Here is a 23,456-nt window from a genome sequence, read left to right as displayed (position 1 = left end):
ACCACAGACCATCATGTCTTCTAGTTTTGAAGTACTTGCGTTTTCCATAATTGCTTCATCACTGGTTAGAACCCAGCTGTGCCCGTCTCCACTAGGCCCCAGAACAATCCGGGACCTCTCAGGACAGAATCAGCCCCGTCAGTCACTATCAACTTAGCCGACTTGTAGTGACAGAGACTTGTCCACCAGTAGGTGAAGATCAAGGGTGTTCATTCATTTGGCAAATGTGCACAGAGTTCCTTCAGGGTGAAGGCTCGGCTCTGAGCCCTGAGGATGCAGCAGTGGACAAAGCAAGGAGGAGCCCCTTCCCTCATGGAGCTGGTGTCCTCCCGGGCAGTTCGGGGGCCCGAGCAGCCTGCTCATGACATAGAGTCAGCTGCTGACCCTCCACGGTGGGCTGGTCATGGTAGCAGTTCTGGGATTGCTATTTAGGACAGGCTCAGAGCAGCCATCTGCTTAGAAGAGGGTCTGTGGGGCTTGTCTTGAAGCTGCATTTGCATGTGGATTCCTGTGTGGTGCAGTGAGTTGGAGACCTGATGGAGATTCCTGGGGGCAGGGACGTCGATGGGTTCTGTAGCACCACTGGGCTTGGGGCCCAAAGCAGGAGGCGTCATGGAAGAGCAGCAGCCCGGCTTACTTCCCAGGCTCACCATTGCAACTGGTACAGTGTTCTTCATCCCGCTGGGAAGACTGGTCTCATTCCCTGCCCCCACCCCCCTATCAGTGCCGTCAAGACTGGCAGGGTTCCTCTTCCAGCCTTCCACTGTCAGAGAGCACCTTGGTTCTGTCTCACCAGCAGACCGTCCCGCTCCACTGGCGGGCTCTGGCAGGCCCCGTCTTCCCTTTGAGACCACCCAGGGAGTTCCTGTTTCCTTTCAGTGCAGGCGTCCAGCTTTTAGTATATTTGCACAGCAAAAGTGCCCGCTGTATTTGGAGCTCACTCCTACCTATTTCTTTAGGATGGTCTGTAATGATGTATTGCTTAGGTCTCACAAAGGGAGTCTTGGAACTCTTCCCAGCGTCTCAATTCCATTCTCATTGTGTGTGATATTTTCAACGTTAAAATGATGTAATGTATAATTCCCAACCAAAACAAAAGAGGAGAGCCTTCCTGCAAAACTGCTCCCCTCCCACCCATACATGTTTTCCTGCTCCTGTGCGGTGGCCGCGTGGGAAGTGCCTTCGTCCTTGTCCTTCCTCTCACTCCTCACCCCCAGGGAGCACTGACCCATAGACTGCTTGTGAAGTGGGAACTAGCCTGTGCCCACGACAAGCCCAGACCTTCTGCACTAGCGTGTCTCTCACCAGTGGTGAAAGGCGGTTCAAGATAAGTGAGCCACAACCAACAAAGTAGAGAAGTGGACTTAGAGACTGGTTCAAGTTCCTCTTCTGGAAATCTGCAGAATTGAGAGCCTGCTCATAAACTCGGTTTGTCCCTCCTTACTTTGGCTTCAGGGCAGATCTGTAGCAGGAAGTTCCCTCCACATTGCTCAGAACTTTACCTCCAAGACCTTGACCTTTACCAATAGGTCAATAGTTTAAGGAATTGAATGACTGGTGAATGTTCAAACTTTCCAGTAAAAAAGATTAAAAAAAAAATAAGTTAAAAAAATTTAAATCACGTATTTGTACAATGTGATATCATTTGCCCACGACTAATATTGAGGGCAGGATAACCCTTTGTCACGGGAGGGGAGGGAGCTGTCCTGTGCATTGTAGGATTAGCAACATCCCTGGCCTCTGCTCAGGCCTCCGCTCACCAGGTGCCGGCGGCACTTCCCTAGTTACGACAACCAAAAAAGTCTCCAGGCATGACCAGATGAACCCTGGGAGAAGAATCTCTCCAGCCGAAAACCACTGCCTTACATGAGTTTCTGGTGGTCCAGCCTAGATATGGGAAGTCAAGTAGGCTACATCACTAGCCTTTTCACAGAGGCCAAAGAAAATGTGACAGATCTTCTTTGTAAAGACATAAGCATTATCTCTGTTTTTTTCTGAGTTTGTAGACAGACAGAGCTCCTGTTTGGGGGCTCCTAACAGCTGTCCTGTCAGTGGCTGCACTGTGGCATTCTCGGGGACTGGGGCCCTGGTCTGGGAAGTGGAGGCAGAAGTAAGAGGTCTGTTGAATGTGAACAAGAGTTAGCACGCTCCCAGCAGTTCGGATAGGGCAGAGTTGTCAGAGCCTGGGGCATCTAAGGAACAAAAGATAAGCTCAGTGAACATATAGTTAAAATGGGTTATGTTATAGTTTTGGAAGTTTTAGCCACAGCAATCAGAGAAGAAAAGGAAATAAAAGGAATCCAAATCGGAAAAGAAGAAGTAAAGCTGTCACTGTTTGCAGATGACATGATACTATACATAGAGAATCCTAAAGGTGCTACCAGAAAACTACTAGAGCTCATCAATGAATTTGGTAAAGTAGCAGGATACAAAATTAATGCACAGAAATCTCTGGCATCCCTGTACACTAATGATGAAAAATCTGAAAGTGAAATCAAGAAAACACTCCCATTGCAACAAAAAGAATAAAATATCTAGGAATAAACCTACCTAAGGAGACAAAAGACCTGTATGCAGAAAATTATAAGACACTGATGAAAGAAATTTAAAATGATACAAATAGATGGAGAGATATAACATGTTCTTGGATTGGAAGAATCAACATTGTGAAAATGACTCTACTACCCAAAGCAATCTACAGATTCAATGCAATCCCTATCAAACTACCACTGGCATTTTTCACAGAACTAGAACAAAAAATTTTACAATTTGTATGGAAACACAAAAGACCCCGAATAGCCAAAGCAATCTTGAGAATGAAAAACGGAGCTGGAGGAATCAGGCTCCCTGACTTCAGACTATACTACAAAGCTACAGTAATCAAGACAGTACGGTACTGACACAAAAACAGAAATATAGATCAATGGAACAGGATAGTAAGCCCAGAGATAAACCCATGCACATATGGTCACCTTATCTTTGATAAAGGAGGCAGGAATGTGCAGTGGAGAAAGGACAGTCTCTTCAATAAGTGGTGCTGGGAAAACTGGACAGCTACATGTAAAAGAATGAAATTAGAACACTCCCTAACACCATACACAAAAATAAGCTGAAAATGGATTAAAGACCTAAATGTAAGGCCAGAAACTATCAAACTCTTAGCGGAAAACATAGGCAGAACACTCTATGACATAAATCACAGTAAGATCCTTTTTGACCCACCTCCTAGAGAAATGGAAATAAAAACAAAAATAAACAAATGGGACCTAATGAAACTTCAAAGCTTTTGCACAGCAAAGGAAACCATAAACAAGACCAAAAGACAACCCTCAGAATGGGAGAAAATATTTTCAAATGAAGCAACTGACAAAGGATTAATCTCCAAAATTTATAAGCAGCTCATGCAGCTCAATAACAAAAAACAAACAACCCAATCCCAAAATGGGCAGACCTAAATAGGCATTTCTCCAAAGAAGATATACAGACTGCCAACAAACACATGAAAGAATGCTCAACATCATTAATCATTAGAGAAATGCAAATCAAAACTACAATGAGATATCATCTCACACCAGTCAGAATGGCCATCATCAAAAAATCTAGAAACAATAAATGCTGGAGGGCCTCCCTGGTGGCGCAAGTGGTTGAGAGTCCGCCTGCCGATGCAGGGGATACGGGTTCGTGCCCCGGTCTGGGAGGATCCCATATGCCGCGGAGCGGCTGGGCCCGTGAGCCATGGCCGCTGAGCCTGCGCGTCCGGAGCCTGTGCTCCGCAACGGGAGAGGCCACAACAGTGAGAGGCCCGCATACCGCAAAAAAAAAATAAAATAAAATAAAATAAAATAAATGCTGGAGAGGGTGTGGAGAAAAGGGAACACTCTTGCACTGCTGGTGGGAATGTGAATTGGTACAGCCACTATAGAGAACAGTATGGAGGTTCCTTAAAAAACTACAAATAGAACTACCATATGACCCAGCAATCCCACTACTGGGCATATACCCTGAGAAAACCATAATTCAAAAAGAGTCATGTACCAAAATGTTCATTGCAGCTCTATTTACAATAGCCTGGAGATGGAAACAACCTAAGTGTCCATCATCGGATGAATGGATAAAGAAGATGTGGCACATATATACAATGGAATATTACTCAGCCATAAAAAGAAATGAAATTGAGCTATTTGTAATGAGGTGGATGGACCTAGAGTCTGTCATACAGAGTGAAGTAAGTCAGAAAGAGAAAGACAAATACCGTATGCTAACACATATATATGGAATTTAAGAAAAAAATATCATGAAGAAGCTAGGTGTAAGACAGGAATAAAGACACAGACCTACTAGAGAATGGACTTGAGGATATGGGGAGGGGGAAGGGTAAGCTGGGACAAAGTGAGAGAGTGGCATGGACATATATACACTACCAAACGTAAAATAGATAGCTAGTGGGAAGCAGCTGCATAGCACAGGGAGATCAGCTAGGTGGTTTGTGACCACCTAGAGGGGTGGGATAGGGAGGGTGGGAGGGAGGGAGATGTAAGTGGGAAGAGATATGGGAACATGTATATGTATAACTGATTCACTTTGTTATAAAGCAGAAACTAACACCATTGTAAAGCAATTATACTCCAATAAAGATGTAAAAAAAGATGGGTTATGTTAGAAAGCAAGCAATACAAATAGTGCAGCTTCTCGTGTTTTGGCATTTAATGATTATATTTCCACTTTACCAACAAAGCATTGAATGAGTGACATTTTATGAAAATCATCATCACCACTCTGGTCTTAAAGGGGTGCCTCTCTGTGAGTCAGATTCCTATCCTGTGTGTGGTACATATGATTGGAATTTACAAATGGAGATAAAGCTTTAAGAAATATTTCCCAATCAGTGTATAAAAATGTGCTGGTAGCAATACAAGTGCGCTTTGGGGAAAGCAGACTTGCTGTTTTCTTTCTTTTGTTTCCATGTATGGGAATGCCATTTCAGCTTAAGATACAGATACCTTAGAGGCTATCTGCAAAACTGAGTGGTCTCTACATATTAAAAGTAGATCCTAGGGGCTTCCCTGGTGGCGCAGTGGTTGGGAGTCCGCCTGCGGATGCAGGGGACACCGGTTCGTGCCGCGGTCCGGGAAGATCCCACATGCCGTGGAGCAGCTGGGCCCGTGAGCCATGGCTGCTGAGCCTGCGCGTCCGGAGCCTGTGCTCCGCAACCGGAGAGGCAACAACAGTGAGAGGCCAGTGTACCGCAGGAAAAAAAAAAAAAAAAGTAGATCCTAGCCACCAGAGACATTACCTGTTAATATGTTGAATGGTAATATTGTGTCTACGTTGCATTTTTAATTCAGTTCAGTGAATGTTTCCTCAGCCAGGGACATTATGTGCCAGGGACTGAAGCCATAAGGAAGAACAAAGTGTGGACCTGCCCTTTTGTTGCTTTCAAGCAAGGGTCTTCCTAAACACAGATATGTCTTATCACTGTGTGATAGAAGACAGTCATAGCTTGGTCCCTGGGGAGGTTGGAAAGGCCTTCCATGGGAGGGGCTGTCTGAGCTGTGTTTTAAGCATATGAATAGGAGCCCAGACAGAGGTAATAGCAGTGCAAAGACACAGAAGCTTAAACTTTTATGATGTGCCCAGGAACCCCCAAATAACTTGATGTAGCAGGATTGCAGGAGAGGAAATATGGGGAGGAAAGAAGACATCCTTTGCTGAAGAGTTTAGACTCAATCATGAGGTGAAAGGGACTGGCAGGGAGCAACCTAAGCTTTGCATTTTGGGAGGGCTCCAGGTGGCTGTCTGCAGAGGGAGGAGACTGGGGGGACAGCCCTGGTAAGGCTGTTGAACCACCGGCCTGCTGAACCTTCCTGCTCCAAGGCAGCAGTCACAGGAATGGAGTCAAGGAAACACATAGGAGGTGGGATTGATAGGACTTTTTAGAGTAAAAGAGTGAGAGGAATAGCCAGAGTTCTGACCAGTTAGGAGCCTGGGGGAACGGAATAAATGTTTTGGGTTTTTTTGTTGTGTTTTTGTTTTGCAGAAAATCCAGTGGTAAGATGTTGCTCAGAAACACTGTTCAGATGGGGAGTAGATTTTAGGGTCATCAGTATCCACTTGGCATAGTAGAAACTATCATTTAAAATGTCAGTAGGTGTTTATAGAAGGAGAAGAGAGGAAGGCGGAAGAGGGATTTCTAAGTCATGGCGTCTAAAGGTAGGGGGAACAAAGAAGAATTGGGAGGAAGTGGTTTCTTAGGAGGAGCCATCAAGTGCTGAGATGAAGTCCGTTCACCAAAGGATTCAAAGCTATCCACTGGATCTAGGATGTGGTTGGTGTGTGGCCATCTTAGTCACCATTCTCATCCTTGGGGTTTGAAGGGCCCATCGAACTTCATTTCACCAGCTAAAGCTTCTCGACGAAGGTAACGCAATGTCCTCTCCCCTGGGTAAACTTTTTCATCTATTTCTGATTCCTTTGCCCATCATCTTATTAGAGCTATGTCTCTTTTACTTGGGTCTCCCCACCTTTATAGTAAAGTCTGCATCTTTCTTCCTCAGTGGACAGTGGAGATCCATACTTTGCCCATGTTGCAAAAAGGATCTGGGAAGAGATTGTAGGGGATCTCATTCCCCAGCCAGAAAAGAATGATGTTGTGGCTACACTGGAAATCTCAAACTCAAAATAGCACAGGGAAGGCACATTCCAGACAGAAATTTCAGCAAGCGTGCAGCACCATAGAGCAGAGGAAGGAACAGACTCTCAGCCAGTGGATTGCCAGGCATCATCTTGAGGCAGATATGGAATATTCTTGGCCAGATTTGATACTTCCCTAATTGGCAAAATGTTTAATCAGAAAGCTATAACCCAGAATCTCCTCCCATGAGGAAGAAATGTCTAGTTGATCCACAGATCAAAGGGAGACATGAAATCTTCTTTAAAAAGTTGCAAAGTTTAGGAACCTCTGTCATGAAAAAGAATCTAAAGTGAAATGGCATAACGGAATTTTTACTCTTTATTCTGTAGCCCTATACAAACTAAATCCATAAATATCTTCAATAGACTTGTTCCTATTTGATGCTGAAACCAAAATCTTTATAAAAAGAATGTACTATGTGAAATAATGATTTAAAGGAATCCTATCCTGCATACCTCTAAGTGACCGAACCTTTTTTTTTTTTTTCAAGTGAATAATCACCTAAGCTATCTTCTTTGGAATCTACATTCAGAATTAAAAAACCATGTCCAGTTCGTAATAATCTGCTTTCAGAGATGCCTGTTTTTCCAGGCTAATAAAAATGATCTTTAGCATAGGACAGTGACTAGACTGTTGATACCATGTCTCTTATTCTCATTAACGTAAGCAGAAGTCCAGCTAATTGTAGGACTTCATAGAAATGGCATGGGGAATAGTATGCAACTGTTTAAAAAATCATGGTTTTGATGACTAAGTACATCAGAAAATATTATGTAATGTAAGTGAAAAAGGAAGGGTATTTTTTTGTTTTCTCTTTTTCTGTTCTTTAAACATGCTATAAAGTGTTCAGTATAATTTGGACATAAGGGGGAAATCAAATGTGGTTAAAATTACTTTGTAAATATCTTAGATGCTCTAAAATCTGCAGTTCTTTGGATGCTAAAAGCCATAAATAGTTTTGTTTCTCCTTGTATTTAGACTTCTCTCTCTGGGTGTCAGGATAACAGGTAATTTTATTTTCTCAATTTTCCATGTATTTACTTTGTAATTACATTTGAACGAAGAACATGTAATTACTTTTATAAACAGAAAAACCAAAGCTTTATAAATAAAGGGAAATGAAGTGGCGTCAAGCAGACCTGCCTCTCTTGAACTCTTTCACAAACTGTTTTAACTGTAGACAAGGCACTTCACTTCCACAAACTGGCCGGGTAAAACTAGTCTTGGCAGTTTGTTCCAACTTTTCTAATCTACTTTAAATTTTATCAGGAAACAAAAATGCCAAAACTTACCTGAATTAACTAGAAATTGTCCATTTTTTAATTTTCATTTAAACGTTGGAATTAATAGAAAGACAAAATGTTCTCAGATCATATATCTTGGCCAGTATGTTCCGAAATGCTTTATATATGGCAACCTTTTGGCATAGAAGAGAGTGCTTGTCTGTTCATGGAAAAAAACTTAAAATGAGAGAGTGGCTTACTTTCTTGTGGCAATTGATTTTCTGTACTTAATATCCTATGGGTAAAATCTTACAAAGAGCTTTTATAATTTGTTGTACTGAATTGTATGAAGATTGTGTACTAAATAAAGCTAAGTTACACATAAAAAAAAATTTTATCAGGAAACAAAAATGTTCTCCTGCTATGTTAGTTCCTCAAGGGTTTATTAAACCTTACCATAGTCCGGGCACCAGGGGCGGTGGTACTAGAGATACATCACTTGGCATCTGGGCTCTGCCTTAAAAGGTTTCAGGTCCTCCAGAGAAAACACGACCAAGTGCACAAAGTCAGCACAGCCAGCCCTGTGATACTGGGCAGGATGTGTGTGGACCAGAGACGCCAAATGAGGCTCCACCAGGAAGGGAGGACTTGTGCTCCAACTTTGCTATATCCCTGATCGTATGTTTGCTGCTTATTTATGCTTTAAAAAAACCATCCTGGCCCAGATGTTTCACAGGATGTTGACCTGCAGGTTCGATTGCCTCGTTTCCCTCATCTGGTACCTATGCCAATAAGCCTTGTTGAGTTTCATTATAAGAGAGGATCGTAATGTATCCAGTTTGCCAGGAGAACACTTGGTCTTTGGAAAGAACTGTGTGTCCCTCCAGGTTTAAAATGCAAGCTCCTAAGGGCCTGTTATATTGGAGACATATTTCACCTTCCCAAAGACTAGTTTCTGAGCTCAGGTAGGATGTACCATGCCTGTGGGCTTGACAGAAGAGTTGCTGGGTAATTGAATTAACTTCGCATATCTTCTGGGCTGCACAAAATGATAAATTAAAAACAAAACGAACAGACAAAAAGCCATTGGACTCCCTCTCCTTGTTTCTTCCTTGAAGACTTTGTAATCATTCTTCATGTGGTTAAGTTCAAGTTGTTTCCAGTTCAGGCATGGTGCAATCAGATTTCCTCACAGGGTGTGCTTTTCTGTCACCTCTTTGACGTCAGTAACGGTTTCCTGTTGATTTGAACTCCCTATTCACCCTGTAGATGACTTTGTCAGAGAAAAATTAGAAAACAGAGGCACTTATGAGAAATACAACACAATGCTGTCTATTACTGGAGATTTCCTTTTCCTTGTCCACAGCAGTCAATAGCACTCCACAGCTTTTGATACAGGGTTGATGTATTACTCATTTAGAAGTAATTCCAAAGCAATTCTTAGAACTTGGATAAGTAAGTATTGATGTGGCTCCCAGCTTAACATTGCCTTAAAGCAATAACTAAATTAGTCATTAACTTTAAACGTTGTTTCTATTCTTTGTCTTATTTCCAAAAGGTAACCTGCATCCTCACTGTAAATACATCTTTAACTGAGATTTACGTGTGTCAATGGCAGTGACCATGGATCCTTGGTTTAAACAGAAAAATCTTTCTCAGTCTGTTTATAAGAACAAATCGACGTTGTAGAAGGGGAGAAGAGCTACTATAAACAGTCTCGTTTACCATAGTGTTTGCAGTTCATAGGGGAGCCCGTTTGCCTTGCAATAATAATTATGATTATTATAAGCTCTTAAAATAGAGAATATGAATTATTATCTAATATTAGAAAAATGAGAAAACGTATTTGGTGAATGTGTCTTGGCTTATCAAATCTAGTTTTGTGACACCTTGTTAAATAGTCACGTCCAAGAAAGATAAATTCTCTTTATCAGGTCAGGGCCATGACTGTGCAGTATCAGGAAGTGCTCCTGCAACCCAGCCGCTGCCCTGGGGTCCTCCTGACTCCCTGATCCCTCGAGATTCCTGTCCTGAACTGAGGGTCGGGGAGCTGCTGCTGTAGCGGTTGCAGCTGCCGTTTCGCTCCTGTGTACTCGCCAGGCCGTGTGCTCCATGAGTGGGGCACCATCTCCGCATCCATTGGCAGGCGGCTCCCTACCTGCTTCACTGTAGTCCGCACCCCAGGGGCCAGAGGCCCCAGGAGCAGACGGCCATGGCAGCTGCAGCCTAGTGCAGGTGATGAGGCGGAGGATAATACTAGTACTAAGAGTTGCTGACATTCATCAAGCACGTACCATGTGCTGCATAACTGTTTGAAATTCTAAGCTTAAATCATTTCATCCTCGAACACCTGTGAGTTCAATCACCTTATTATCCCCATTTGGCCGATGAGAGTTTTGAGAGCAAAAAAATAAATAGAGCACAGCTGGAGCTGCTTTGGCATCTCGGGCTTCCTGACTCCTGACCCCTACACTGTGCTTTCTTTTAGCTACACCAGGGACTTCAGTGCCGGCCACAAGGTCTCCCAGATGTAGCTTTGGTCCTCTTTGTGTGATGTAGTAATAACAATAGAGTCTATTTGTTGAGATCCCTTTCTGGATCTGGTGCTGTGCCAGGCACTCGGCTTCTGGTTTAATCCTCACATGATCAGTGTAGTCAGAGGTGTTATTACCCTAGATATATAAATCAGGAGGCCTCATGCCCCTTAAAAATTGGTGAACGTTTCAGTTACAGTTCTCCTGGTAGCAAATAATGGAAAAACACTTAACCAGAGTCATGCAAAAAGGGAGAAGTGAAAAAAAAGAATCAGAGGTACAGTGGTGTCTCATGGAACCCAAGGGCACACAATGGCCAGGTCTCTCTGGGGACCTGAAACTGGAAGGGTGTGAGGGACCCAGGTAGTTTCCCTCTCGGCCCATTCACGCTTTCTTATCTTTGCCCCATTCTCCCCCATGTGTCCATCTAGGCTTTCACTGCTCTGATATACCAAGACATCTCATGTGTTGACACCACAGAGGCGGCAGCCTCAGCTCCCTAATTCATATTTCCTCAGTTCTTGCACACAGCACAGCCTACATGAACACCTGTCTATCTCTCAGTTCCAATTTTCTGGGAAGGGGACTGGGGCGGGAGGCGGGAAGCAACTTGGTCCAACTTGCTGTGTGCAGGACGTCCAGCACTTACCCATGTGACGGTGCCAGGGCAGGTTTCTGAGAAAGGAAAGGCTCAATGGGCTGAGCAGACACCTCTTAAGGCGTCTGGCACACAGACCCTAAGGGGTCTCATCCCTGGCCCATGCTCACTCTGCACTCACCCTCATTAGGAGACATCACCTTGCCACAGGTACCAGAGCACTTCTATCTATACTGGTGTTTTCTCTCTCACTTTTCCTCTTGCAATTGCCCAGCAGTTTTACCTCCTAAAAAAACAGTCCTTAGGAGGGGCTTTAGGGAATGCACGCTGCTTATACTGACAGCCACTTTCAGGTCAGAAGATATGTTTATCCCCTTTGGCCTAGGGAAGTAACATCCCTGAAATGACAGTAGCCAGGGCAGACTTGGCCCAGGCTGCAGCCCGTCAATGGAACCAGGCACGTGACGACAGGAATTCTATTATTAACCAGGTACCAGCTCCTTGGCCTCCTGTAACTCACGCTGGGCTGGGCTGGGCTGGGCTGGGCTGAGCTGAGCTGAGTGGGACAAAGGGATTTCTGAGTTGCTTTTATTCTCCCAGGTGTTCCTCACCCCATGTTAATGACTTACATTTGTGGTTGGTTGAATCAGGAACAAAAGAGAGAAGCAAGGGGCAGACAAAGGGCTGGGCCACTTGGCTTTAGAACTGAGGTTAAGCCAGTCTGCAGGACCTTAGATTCTCTACTGTGCAGATCAGGGCAAGATTTCCCCTCGAGGAGCCAGAAGCCTCGGGGAAAGCCGTGCAGGTGTCCAGGCTCAGCATCTAGGAAATTGGATTTTAGAAAAAACTGGAATGCTATGTACACAGGCTTAAATACAGAAACAGCCGTCTGCCCTCACTGCCCAAGGTGGGATTTGGAAACTCTTCCCTGCCCCAGAAATGACTCATGGCAGCCTTAATCCACCAGTAGAGTGAGAGCCTCCCTAAATGCATGGATCCCAGCAGATGCTTCCTCTGGTTGCTTCCCAGTTGGGTTTCTTCAGCATGACTTAGTGTTTGTCAAGTCATCAGTGAGACTAGGTCTTAAGCAGCACAGACAGTGGAGTTGTAGGCAGGAGGTGATCTTCTGCTTTGTTGCTTCATCGCTGCTTTGTAAAGGGCATTTGTTCAATGTGAAAGGTTTCCAGCTTGATGGCATTCATGCCATAGGAGTAAAATTCAGCTGGAGTCATTGGTGTTCGTAGCCGATGTTTATTATTTGTGGCGGGTTCCAACACTACTGCAGTCTTTTTCAAGCCTAGCCCTTAAAAAGCATAGCTGCCACCTGCTTTAGCCCAGACACTGGGCCTGTAATTATGGCAGAGGCCGATAGTGAATGACCGTGTGTATTTATAGGACTAAGGCCCCGTTCTCAGCTGTGGGTGACCTGCGGATAGGGTGAAGGGAAGCTTCCTAACTAGCCTTGGCTTTTTTTTTTTTTTTTTTTTTTTTCTTTTTTGCGGTACGCGGGCCTCTCACTGCTGTGGCCTCTCCCGTTGCGGAGCACAGGCTCTGGACGCACAGGCTCAGCGGCCGTGGCTCACGGGCCCAGCCGCTCCGCGGCATGTGGGATCTTCCCGGACCAGGGACACGAACCCGTGTCCCCTGCATCGGCAGGCGGACTCTCAACCACTGCGCCACCAGGGAAGCCCAGACTTGGCTTTTTGTATCAGCACTTGATCCTGAAAGCAGCCTCAGCACCTGGGGAACATCCCCCTTTGCACTCACGACACCCTGCCTCACACCTGACACTTCAGCTGTTCATTCACCTTGATTCCTGCCCCCTCCATCCCGCTGCATCCTGACTCGTGCTTCCTCATCCTTCAAGGCTGGTGAATCGGCTCCTCTTCAAAGCTTTCCCACAACCCCACCCCAGCCTCCAGGCTGCTCCGGTGTCCCTGCTCTGTTTCTGCATGATGCCCGCTGTGCCCCTCTACTGTGCTTAGCACACTGGGCTGATGTGCTCCGGCTACAAGAGCTTCCTGAGAGCAGGCCTGGGCTCTTGTTCATTTTATGATACTTGGCCCCCACCCAGGGCCTGGCATACTGTGTGCTCAGTAAACGTGTATTCCTCCTTGTTGAGACCCTTAAAGCAAGCATAAAAGGTCTCTGAGGGGACTTCCCTGGTGGTGCAGTGGTTAGGTCACGGGTTCCAGTCCTGGTCCGGGAAGATCCCACATGCCACGGAGCAACTAGGCCTGTGTGCCACAACTAATGAGCCTGCGCTCTAGAGCCCGTGCCCGGCAACAAGAGAAGCCACCACAATGAGGAGCCCACGCACAGCAAGAAGGACCCGACGCAGCCAAAAATAAATAAGTAAATAGAGTAGTATTAAAAAAAAAAGTCTTTGAAAGACTCAGTAGACTCTATGAAGCCTGTGTACCAGAACTCAGACCCTCTCCTCTCAGTGGAGCCCTGGGACCCAAACCAGAGCCTGCTGAGTCTCATTTTGGATGTGATTCCAGCAAGCCTGATGGCCTGTTTATATCAGGCATCAGAATGGCTATTAAGGGAGAGGGTTGTTATTAGGGGCCCTGAATAATGGGCAGCCAGGGATGTGAAGACCCCTCTTTCTGTAGCTGCTTTCCTAATCCCACCTCCCACTGCCTAAGTACCTGCTCTAAGACAGTCTCAAAATTGCACTTTTCCAGTCTCTCATCTTTCAGATGAAAATTAGGGAAATATGGAGGAAGCCGTATGTGACTTTGCTTTGTTTCTAATTATAAGAATAATGCACACTCATCATAGAAACCTTCAGAGGGAATTTCCTGGTGGTCCAGTGGTTAGGACTCTATGCTTTCACTGCCGAGGGCCCGGGTTCAGTCTCTGGTCGGGGAACTAAGATCCTACAAGCTGCACTGTGTGGCCAAAAACGATTTTTGTAATAAAAAAAATTTTTTTTTAAAGAAACCTTCAGAGATACTGAAAAGTATAAAGAAGAGATAAATGACATACAAGATCTCACAACTGAAAGCTGACTTGTCATACATAGGTATCTTTTTGTCTTTTCTGTGCATATCTGCATCTTTGGCTATAACTGAAATAATTCTGCACATTCATGGGTATGATCTTTTTTTTTTTTCTAACTGAAAACATCTTCACCATTACAGCCACCACCAGCAGCCGCTACTCTTTATCGCACACTTTCTAGAAGCCCCACCTGAGGACATGTTTAATGAAAGTTTATTGCTGAGGATGGCTTCTCACTCACCCCCACTATGAGTGAATCTTCGCTAAAAGCTGGATATTTTTATCATTTATCTCCACCTCTACAAAAGAAATAGTGGAGAAATTGCTACCAAATTTGAACTGCCTTGGCAGCAGACATTTTAAAATAGAGTGAACAGAATTGTATGTAAACAGAAGGTCTCCTCACAGCAAACACATTTTGCTAGCTGATAAACATGCTTTTCGTTTTCTACCTTGTGACATTATTGTAGGTCTTTGGTAAGATGGACTATTACTTTTCATTAAAGTGTCCTTGTATCTCCTGGCTCGTTCTCCCTTCCTGCTTGCTTAAAGAGTTGCGTGTAGCCCGAGGGCTGGAATCTGTACCATCTGTTCTAAGTGGTGCCAGACAGGAAGTTAGAAATGAGACTCTGGGTGAAAAAAAACGCGTATTTTCACAGTTCTAAAGCTTATGACCTCTTGCTGTGCATGCCAGGTGTGCATGCCTCCCAGGAACCCGTGCATTATCTGAGAATCTGCCGCCAGGGCAGGTGGTGGGGCTGAGACAGACAGGCATGACTGAGGAGCGAAGGCAGTATGTCCTTCCCCAGATCTGGAATTTAGCCCAGGGTCTGGCTTTTCAGACTTGAGATTATGAGAATTATTTTAGGGGGGAACTAGGAATGGATGCAATTTCCCTTGATGCCTACTGTCTTAGACGTTCTTGCTAACCCCCGCTGATTTCCAGCAGGCTAAGGAGTAGCCACTTACCTACTGACCCAATTCTAGTAGCCAGGTATTTCAAGCTATTGGGATTCATGTGACTGCCAGTCACAACCATGCAAAGGTGAACAGGCCAGATGACAAAAATGTGTCAGATGGACCTTCTTGCTGAGGGATGGTTTGAGGCGGCTTTACCACCTGGGGATTCATCCAGGCCCCTGAGGCCCCTCCAAATGAACACAGCGTCGGCATAACCATTTCTCACGCGGATGCAGCTCTTAGACCCGTCTCTATCTCAGGCTTACCCTCCGCCCCGCCCACTGCTAACCTACTCCTTCCACCCGAGCCCTCCCCATACGGAAAATAGGGAACCCCATTGCTCATCCAAGCTCGTCCCACCCAACTCGGCCTCTCCCCATGGTCAGTCACACTCACATGAAGGCCATTAGCTTAGTCAGACGGCTTGATATACTTAGTATTCTGTTGGCTTATATTGGTCAACCTGAAGAGTTTTATTGGTGTTTGGTTTTGGGTTTTGTATGCATGAGTCTTGCCATTCCATCTTCACTCTTAAATTCTTGCTTCTCATTAGCAGAAAGAGGCATTTCATAGACCCAGAGGATTTTTTTTCCCCTTCTAATTAAGGTTTGTCTTAAAATTGGGAATAGGAGGAGGTCATAAGTTGTAGTGTCTTCTGATTGGGAAGGGCCTGATTAAACCAGTGATGGATCAGGAGATAAACGACAGCATACGCAATCTCTGTCCACCATTCAGCTGTGAATGCATGGCAATGCCAAGCAGAGCTGGCAGCAACTGAAACCACAAATAAGGATGGCTTCTGTGTGCGTATACACATCCTTTGTGAATTGGTAAAATACCAGTTTCCTTACAAAATGACCTCCCACCCTCCTACCCCGCAAAAGGATGACCACTGGCCCTGATGGCACTCATTCAGAAGGTCTCAGCTCCCACATCACTTGCTCAGAGAGACCTCCCCTGACCCCCCCAAGCGGATGACACAATGTCATTGCTTCCTCCACTTTTCCTTCACGGCATTTACCAGAATTTGTAAATTTGCCTGTTTGTGTGACTTTGTGGCTTTTTTAAAGTAATGTGTATCTCCCACACTAGACTCTCTATGGATAGAGACTGTGTCTGTTTTGTGCCTTTTTTAACTCTCTGTTGGATCCCCATCACCTAATTCAGCACTGGCTAACTTGGGACTCCATAAATGCTAATGAGAGGGAATGAGGAAGTCCATTGATCTCAGAGGTTCCTGAAGCAAAGCGTTTTATGCTGTCCATCTTGGAGAATCACTTTTTAATGGAGACTTGTACACTTCTTCCATTAAGCAGTGTTGCTTTCCATAGCACTTTATTCATAACACTTGCACAGTACTTAGTACATTGACTGCAACAGTGACTTCTAAGAGCCCATTTCACCTGCTGGGTTAGAGTTCCTTCCAGATGGAGACAACATCTCACTTGACTTTAAGTTCCCTTTTCTGATTCAGGAACCTTCTGAGGGGCCAAATGGAATTTCTAACATTGAGGCAACCCTGAGGCTGTCATTAGACTGTCGTCTGGCTGATTTGTCAAAAATGTTTTCCTTTCTCTGTGATTATTCTCCGCCCAGGTGTGAGGACCTATCAGATGTCCCTTACTTGCTGTGATTAACCCTGCATGTTCCAGACAAAAAGGCCTGCACTTTTTTTTTTTTTTTTTTTTTTTTTTTTTTTGGCGGTACGCAGGCCTCTCACTGTTGTGGCCTCTCCTGTTGCGGAGCACAGGCTCCGGACGCGCAGGCTCAGCGGCATGCTCATGGGCCCAGCCGCTCCGCGGCATGTGGGATCTTCCCGGACCGGGGCACGAACCCGTGTCTCCTGCATCGGCAGGTGGACTCTCAACCACTGCGCCACCAGGGAAGCCCGGCATGCACTTTTTGATTTATGCTTCTCTCTTCCAGTTTATAAAACTCAATGATTCTGGTAGAGATAGTATCATCATCCTCACCTTATTAATGTCGAACATCCAAAAAAAGTTAAATTCAAGGTTACATAGTGTTTAAAGTGCAGAACTAAAACTAGAACCAAAGCCTTCTCTACTTTTTATTTAATGCAGAAATTCAAGCTTGTGTGGAATTACTTAAAGGAGATCCAGGTGTTACTAGCACCACCAGCCCCCATCCCCACCATTCCAAGGATTTAATCCACCAGACCCTCCTGCTTTGCCCTGACCCGCTGTCAGCATGTTCCATTGAGTACCTCCATTTAACCACCTCTTCTCCCCACGCCGGAGCCCAAGGTCATGTGATACTGACTGAATTCTAGGCTAATGGCTACACCACATTGGATCCTCTTTTGTCTCTTTTGTGTTTGTACCCAGGATCGTCTGTTTTTTGTGATGGAGTTTGTGAACGGAGGTGACTTGATGTTTCATATTCAGAAGTCACGTCGTTTTGATGAGGCACGAGCTCGTTTCTATGCTGCAGAAATCATTTCGGCGCTTATGTTCCTACACGACAAAGGAATCATCTATAGGTGAGTTTTGGTTGCTGGTAACCCCTCTCATAATTCATCCCTGGTTCATTCCCCTGTTCAGCCCATCCTTCCGTTTCTCATGATGAACAATTGAAATGTTTTTGGAATTAAATTCACAAAGCTTTGTGTGTCCATTAGAATAAATGAATAACACAGCGATTAACAATGCCTGCAAACTAAAACTTGCCCCCATGTGGTATTCGTAAAATAGGCTTGAGAGTTCTCAGAAGAGACTGTTCATGAACTTGTTCAGCCGGAGTTTTCTAAGGCCAAACCCTGCAAAGGGCTGAGCACATTGCTGCTCTCTTTTTTCTGTTTTAACCTTGAGAGTGATTCGTTCCATTTTCAGAATCCATGCCTAAACTGCAGAGCATGGATGCCTCTTGCCCTAAATTGCTGTGATTAGGAATCACAGTCCAATGAGCTTGCGGCTTACCAGTCCGGGAGCCAAGAGGTGACCAGTTGATGAGCAGTGTCCTCCTGCTCGATGATACCTATCACTTGAAGCCCCCTCCCAAATATTGTTTGATTCCATTTCATGACACACAATCTTTTGATTGTAATATATCATACTTTAAATGGGCTTGAAATCTGGTTGATGTTGTTAGATCTCAGAGCTCAGGGGAGATCAAATTAAACTTTAGTCAGACACAAAGCTGAGTAAGGTGGGAAATGTAATAGTGAGTGTTAGATAATTTTTATTCTTAAATTTCCCTTTTTTTCCCCTGTTGACAATGTCATCCTGCTCTTTACATCACATTATGACTTAGTCGCCACATATACTCCTTTTTTTCCCCCTCTTGAGAAGCAATTGTTTCTTTCCCTTGAGAAAACTTCTGTCTCATATTAGGCACATGAATGTTGAAGAAAAGAATTTCCTGATTGTTTACTAGCTTGCTAAAGGCTGTTCCTTTCGTGAGCTCATGACAGCATGAACATCATTATTAAAGTGTGAGAGAGCTTCAAAAACTGAATATTCTTAAGTACCCTGGGAGAAAAAAGTAGAAAAAGAGAAGTGAGACCAGTAAAGAATGCAGTAGGACTGGTCGATGGTACCAGAAAGAAGTGGAAAAACAAGAAGGTAGAGCAGGCACTGTGCAGAAATGTTTTCTAGTGAATTCGCAGTGCAGAGCATGAAACCTCAAGTAGACACAACTCTTCTGTCACAGCCCCCCCTGTGAAGTAGAAGAGGGGTACAGCACGGGGAGCCAGGCTGGATAACCAGCAGTGGGGTAGTCCCTTGAAGGTCATAAGGAATCTCCTTTCACTCCTAAGTCATGAGGCGGCCCCAGGTCACTTTGGATGACCTGCGCTTTGAGCTTTCTCAACCAGGACGTGATGTTCTCCTGGTGGCTCCAGCAGGGCATTTCTCCTGTCTCAGCCCTCCGCCCAGTGCATGATTGGTGGTGGTTGCTGACATGATCTCTGGTGGTGGAGGGAGTTCTAGGTCCTTCCTGGTGGTGGTATCGGACTCTGGGCTGTGTGTTCCACGTTTGTTCTCCTCTCCTTGCTTTAGCTACTCATCTCTGCTCTGTTTAGCCCAGGGAGAGCCTTCCGCACATTTAATTTTTAAGAATAATCACTTCCCTACTTGACAGGGACTTGTGTTTTAAATTTAAAAAGATTAACAATGGCAACAAGAGCTAAATGGAGTACTTGTTACAGGCCTAGTACTTGACCTGAATTTCTCCCTTAATCCTCCCAACAATGGTATTATATAACAATAGTATTACTTGTGTTACTTAGATGAATTACTGATCTTCAAATGAGTTAATAACCAGACTATTAACTGGTAGTGAAGCCAGAATTCAAATTATGTTTTTAACCACTGGGCTGTACTGTCTCCTCAGGAGAGACTTGAAGGCTTAGAGTACAACCTTAAAGTAAACTGTCACATAAACCCATTGAAGAGTGGGTTTCTTACTCCCCTTTTGGTGATAGGGCGACTTTGATTTGTGAAAATGAGGCAGAATGGGTGTTTTAGTCCATTCAGGCTGCTGTAACAAAATAGCACAGATTAGGTGGCTCATAAACCACAGAAATTTATTTCTCATAGTTCTAGAGACTAGAAGTCCAAGATCAAAGAACCAGCATGGTCATGTTTGGTGAGGGCCCTCTTCCTGGCTCCTAGCTGGTACCTTCTCACTGTGACCTCACGTGGTGGAAGGGGCCAGGGATCTCTTTGGAACCCCTTTTATAAGGCACTAACCCTATTCATCAGGGCCCCACCCTCATGACCTAAGCACCCCTCAAAGGCCCTACCTACTAATACCATCACCCTTTGAGGGTTAGGATTTCAACATAATGTTGGGGAGGGAGGACACAAACATTCAGACTAGCAGTGGGGAAAAGCAGTAAGGCCTAAATCATTTTCTTGAATACTCAGGCTTTTCATAAGCACTGTATTACCTTGATGCGAGGCACATACTAGATGACCTGTGTGGGATGTGACTGCCTCTCCATCTCCCTGTTTCATTTGTCTTGAAATACGGAGGATGGACATTGTAGCCTGATGTGGTTTCTGGTGAAGCAGTATCAGCCCACATCTTGAGAAATTTTATTTCAGTTCTTGATATTGTGGTTCAAATCTGAGAATTTAATTCACTCTTTGACTTGAACTCCATGTGCAGGCTCTAACTGATATGGTTGACTTTGAAGGGAACACATTTAATTAGGATAGATTCCAATGCTATTTTTATCCTGTGGATTTATTTCATGGGATAATTTAATTCCATTCAGGGTACTGGCCTGAGAGCAGAGTCTTAAGGATAAGCCTTTGAAAACCAAGTCCTTGTAATTCACAGAGAGCAAAGGGTACATTTGGGTCACAGAGGGTGTGAATTTGATCCAGAGAACACAGTGAGAAATGTGGGAGCATAGGACAGCCTTGTTTATCATACATGTCCTGGGATGGCCTTTATCAGAGCTAAAAAAGATGAATGATGCCTGAATGATGCCTCTGATCTCTCCAAATAGAGCTGTTGTTGTTTGGCTGTTCTATGTTTTTGGTTTTTTCTGGGGGAGGTGTTTCTTTTGCAGCAAGTTACAAAGATGGTACCATTTGCAAGTCATCATCAAATGGGACTTTAGAAGGTAGTGCCTTATGCCTTTCTTCTCCCTCTCAGCGGACTGTGCCTGTGTGAGAGGAGACAGGCCAGTTACATTCAAGCGCTTTTCCGCTTGTGTTCTGACCCTGATTCTCAGATGTGTTCACTTGCGTTCCATGGAGGAACAGAAGCCCAGCTCTTGGGAGTTACAGCAAGAAACGAGTCTGCCCCGTTGCCTTTGGTTGGAAGGTCTGGAGCCTTGCTGTGGCCCACAGACCAAGAAAAGAGAGGGCTGCAAAATAAGCAGTCAGTCAGTCACTTTGCTGGGGGAAAAAAAGACTATTCATTCCTTTGTCTGGGGCTTATTGGCTGACTGGAATCCCAGACAGTGCTCATGAATAATTTACATGGGCACTGACTTTTTTCCAGAGTCAAGCCGTACAGAAATGGGGAAAACAAAGAGGCACGCATCCCATTTACCTGCCTGCCAGCATTATGGGCACTGTTTTCTATCGTGTTTCATAAACTGTGTTAGAGGAGAACTCAGACATCATTTGACGTGTCAACCCCTAACTCCCAAAGCCAGCCAGCGCACGTTGGATTTGCTGTTTCTGACAAAGCATGGAATGTATCTAAAATAGGTTGAGTGAGGAAGAATTTATAGAAGAGCCCAGTTTAAGTTTTGATTCCTGCTTCCCAGGTTATACTTGAACACAGCACATTTCAACACACACTGTTCAACTCATGGGTCTGACTGCTTTGTGCCCTGTTCAGTTCTCATCATGCGGGCTGCATGGATATCAATGGTAATTTGCCATCCCATCATCCAGATGTGGAACTGGCCACAGAGGCTGACTGCCAGACCTGACATATTGTTTTGTACTCATATACTTATACAGTACATTAACTTTTAAGGAAAATCACTTTTGATTTCTCCTCAAATTAGAGAACAATCACTACCTAATTTGACTTTTTTTTCCCATAAATTCAGAATTTGGAAAGATTAGCGATCTCCCCACCAGATGAGATCTATCTAGCTAGTCTCTGAGCACAGCTGTGAGACATTGTATCTGCATGAATACACCAATCTTTATATCATCTGACTCTTGTTTCTCAAAGATACCATAAGGGACCATCAGGTTCCTTGCTGACTCCACATACCTGTGTGATCTGAAGTTAGCTGAGTACCATTTTGCTCAGAGAGGCCATGCCAAGAGAGACCACCTCTGTGAGCATTGCTTTCATGTTTAAGAATTCACAAGTCTGGACTTCCCTGGTGGTCCAGTGGTTAAGACTTTGCTTTCCAACGCAGAGGGTGAGGGTTTGACCCCTGGTCAGGGAGCAAAGATCCCAAATGCCTCACAGCCAGAAAACCAAAACATAAAACAGAAGCAATATTGTAACAAATTCAATAAAGGCTTTAGAAATGGTCCACATCAAAAAAAAAATCTTAAAAAAAAAAAAAGAATTCACAAGTCATCTGTTTCCAAATCAACTTGTGTGTTGGGTCCGTGGTGAATATCATGTGCTTGAGTCATTGTTCTCTGATATCTAGCTCTTCCCCCTCTTGAGACTTGTGTCAACACCTGTCTGATTCCCATTTCCTGGGAATTTCTTACTCCCATTTCTTACTCCTAAGTATTTATCAGCAGAGTTTCAGAGTCCCCAGATATCTTTCATTTGAGCCTGGAATTCTGGACTCCTATCTACAGTGGAATTCGATTCTATATTTGTATTTATTCTACTCACTCTAGGGAGAAACATGGTCTTTTTAGGTAAAGTTGAAAGTCAAATTTAGGAGCTCTGTTTTCCCTTTGCCATGTGATAACATCATTCTTTCTGCTCCAAGAAGTAGGTCTACTCTTTCTTGATCTGCATGCTACAAAGACAGTCACAAATTGTCATGTTTTTGTCTTCATATCGTCCTTGCTTTTTCAGGATGTGCTAGCCGTGGGATTTTCAATCCATTAGTAACTTTCACTTTGGATTTTGGCTGTGGGCTCTTACTCAGGATTATTACTGGAGCTCCAAACATTTTAGTCATATTCCTGCCTTCTCTCTTCTTAGCTTGTCATGCATGTTCTGCCAGATGATGGGCTCATTCAGTGCCTGCTCCTCCATCACCAGAAAGTGACTTCAATCCCTAACTCCTGAGATCTTTTTTCAAAGGTGTGATGGGGAGCTCTGAGGATTTCCAGCTTACTAAAATAGCTTGACATGTCCCCCAAATGAAACTCATCAGCCCCTATTCCCCTCCCTTGCACAGCCTTTGGGGACGTTTGACAAGAATTTATTGAGCATTGACTCTCTGCCAAGGATATGGATACAGTGATAAGCAAAAACAAAAGTGCTCCCTTGTGGAGAGTATGGTCTAGTGAGGGAGAAAGACATCAATCACATAATCATACCAATAGAAAATCACAACTGTGACCAGTGCTGTGAAGAAGAGGAATGCATTGCAATGAACGAGAACCTCTCATAGGGTGATTCAATCTGGTCAAGGAAAGGTGGAAGATTTTCCTAAGGAAGTGACTCATGAGCTGAGGTAACTAGTAAAGAGTGAAGGAAAGAGCATTCAAGACAGAAGGAATAGCAAATGCAAGTGCCCAGTGTCAGGAGGGAGCATGGCGAGCTCAAGGGCTTTTAGAGAAAGAAGTCCAGTGTGGTTGGAATTTAGGAGGCATATCTTCCACAATTGATATTTCAATATCCTAATGTGCTCACTGGCCTCTGATGACTTTGAGATTTTTTAGGCACTCCTTGTAAATAATTTATTTAAAAGTTGGGTAAGGCTAGTCGTGTTGTCAGTCCCTGGAGGAACCATTCACTCACAGTGAGTTTCTTGTGTCCAAATCTATGTGTTTGTATTCAAAAATGGAATTATAAAGTATCAG

At 44.3% G+C, this 23,456-nt stretch overlaps 1 protein-coding gene across 1 annotated transcript in view; it reads left to right on the top strand.

Annotated features, from left to right (window-relative positions):
• Positions 1 to 23,456, top strand: part of PRKCH (protein kinase C eta) — a 239,244-nt gene that overhangs the window by 151,767 nt on the left and 64,021 nt on the right. Inside the window, exon 10 of the mRNA XM_060098069.1 lies at positions 17,361 to 17,515. Coding sequence (XP_059954052.1) covers positions 17,361 to 17,515 — 155 coding nt within the window. The remainder of the gene's footprint in view (positions 1 to 17,360; positions 17,516 to 23,456) is intronic.

Source organism: Mesoplodon densirostris, chromosome 4 (genome assembly GCF_025265405.1).
Source record: "Mesoplodon densirostris isolate mMesDen1 chromosome 4, mMesDen1 primary haplotype, whole genome shotgun sequence".
Lineage (NCBI taxonomy): Eukaryota > Metazoa > Chordata > Mammalia > Artiodactyla > Ziphiidae > Mesoplodon > Mesoplodon densirostris.
The sequence above is the reverse complement of the archived record's forward strand: the minus strand, read 5'-3'. Positions and strand labels throughout refer to the sequence as shown.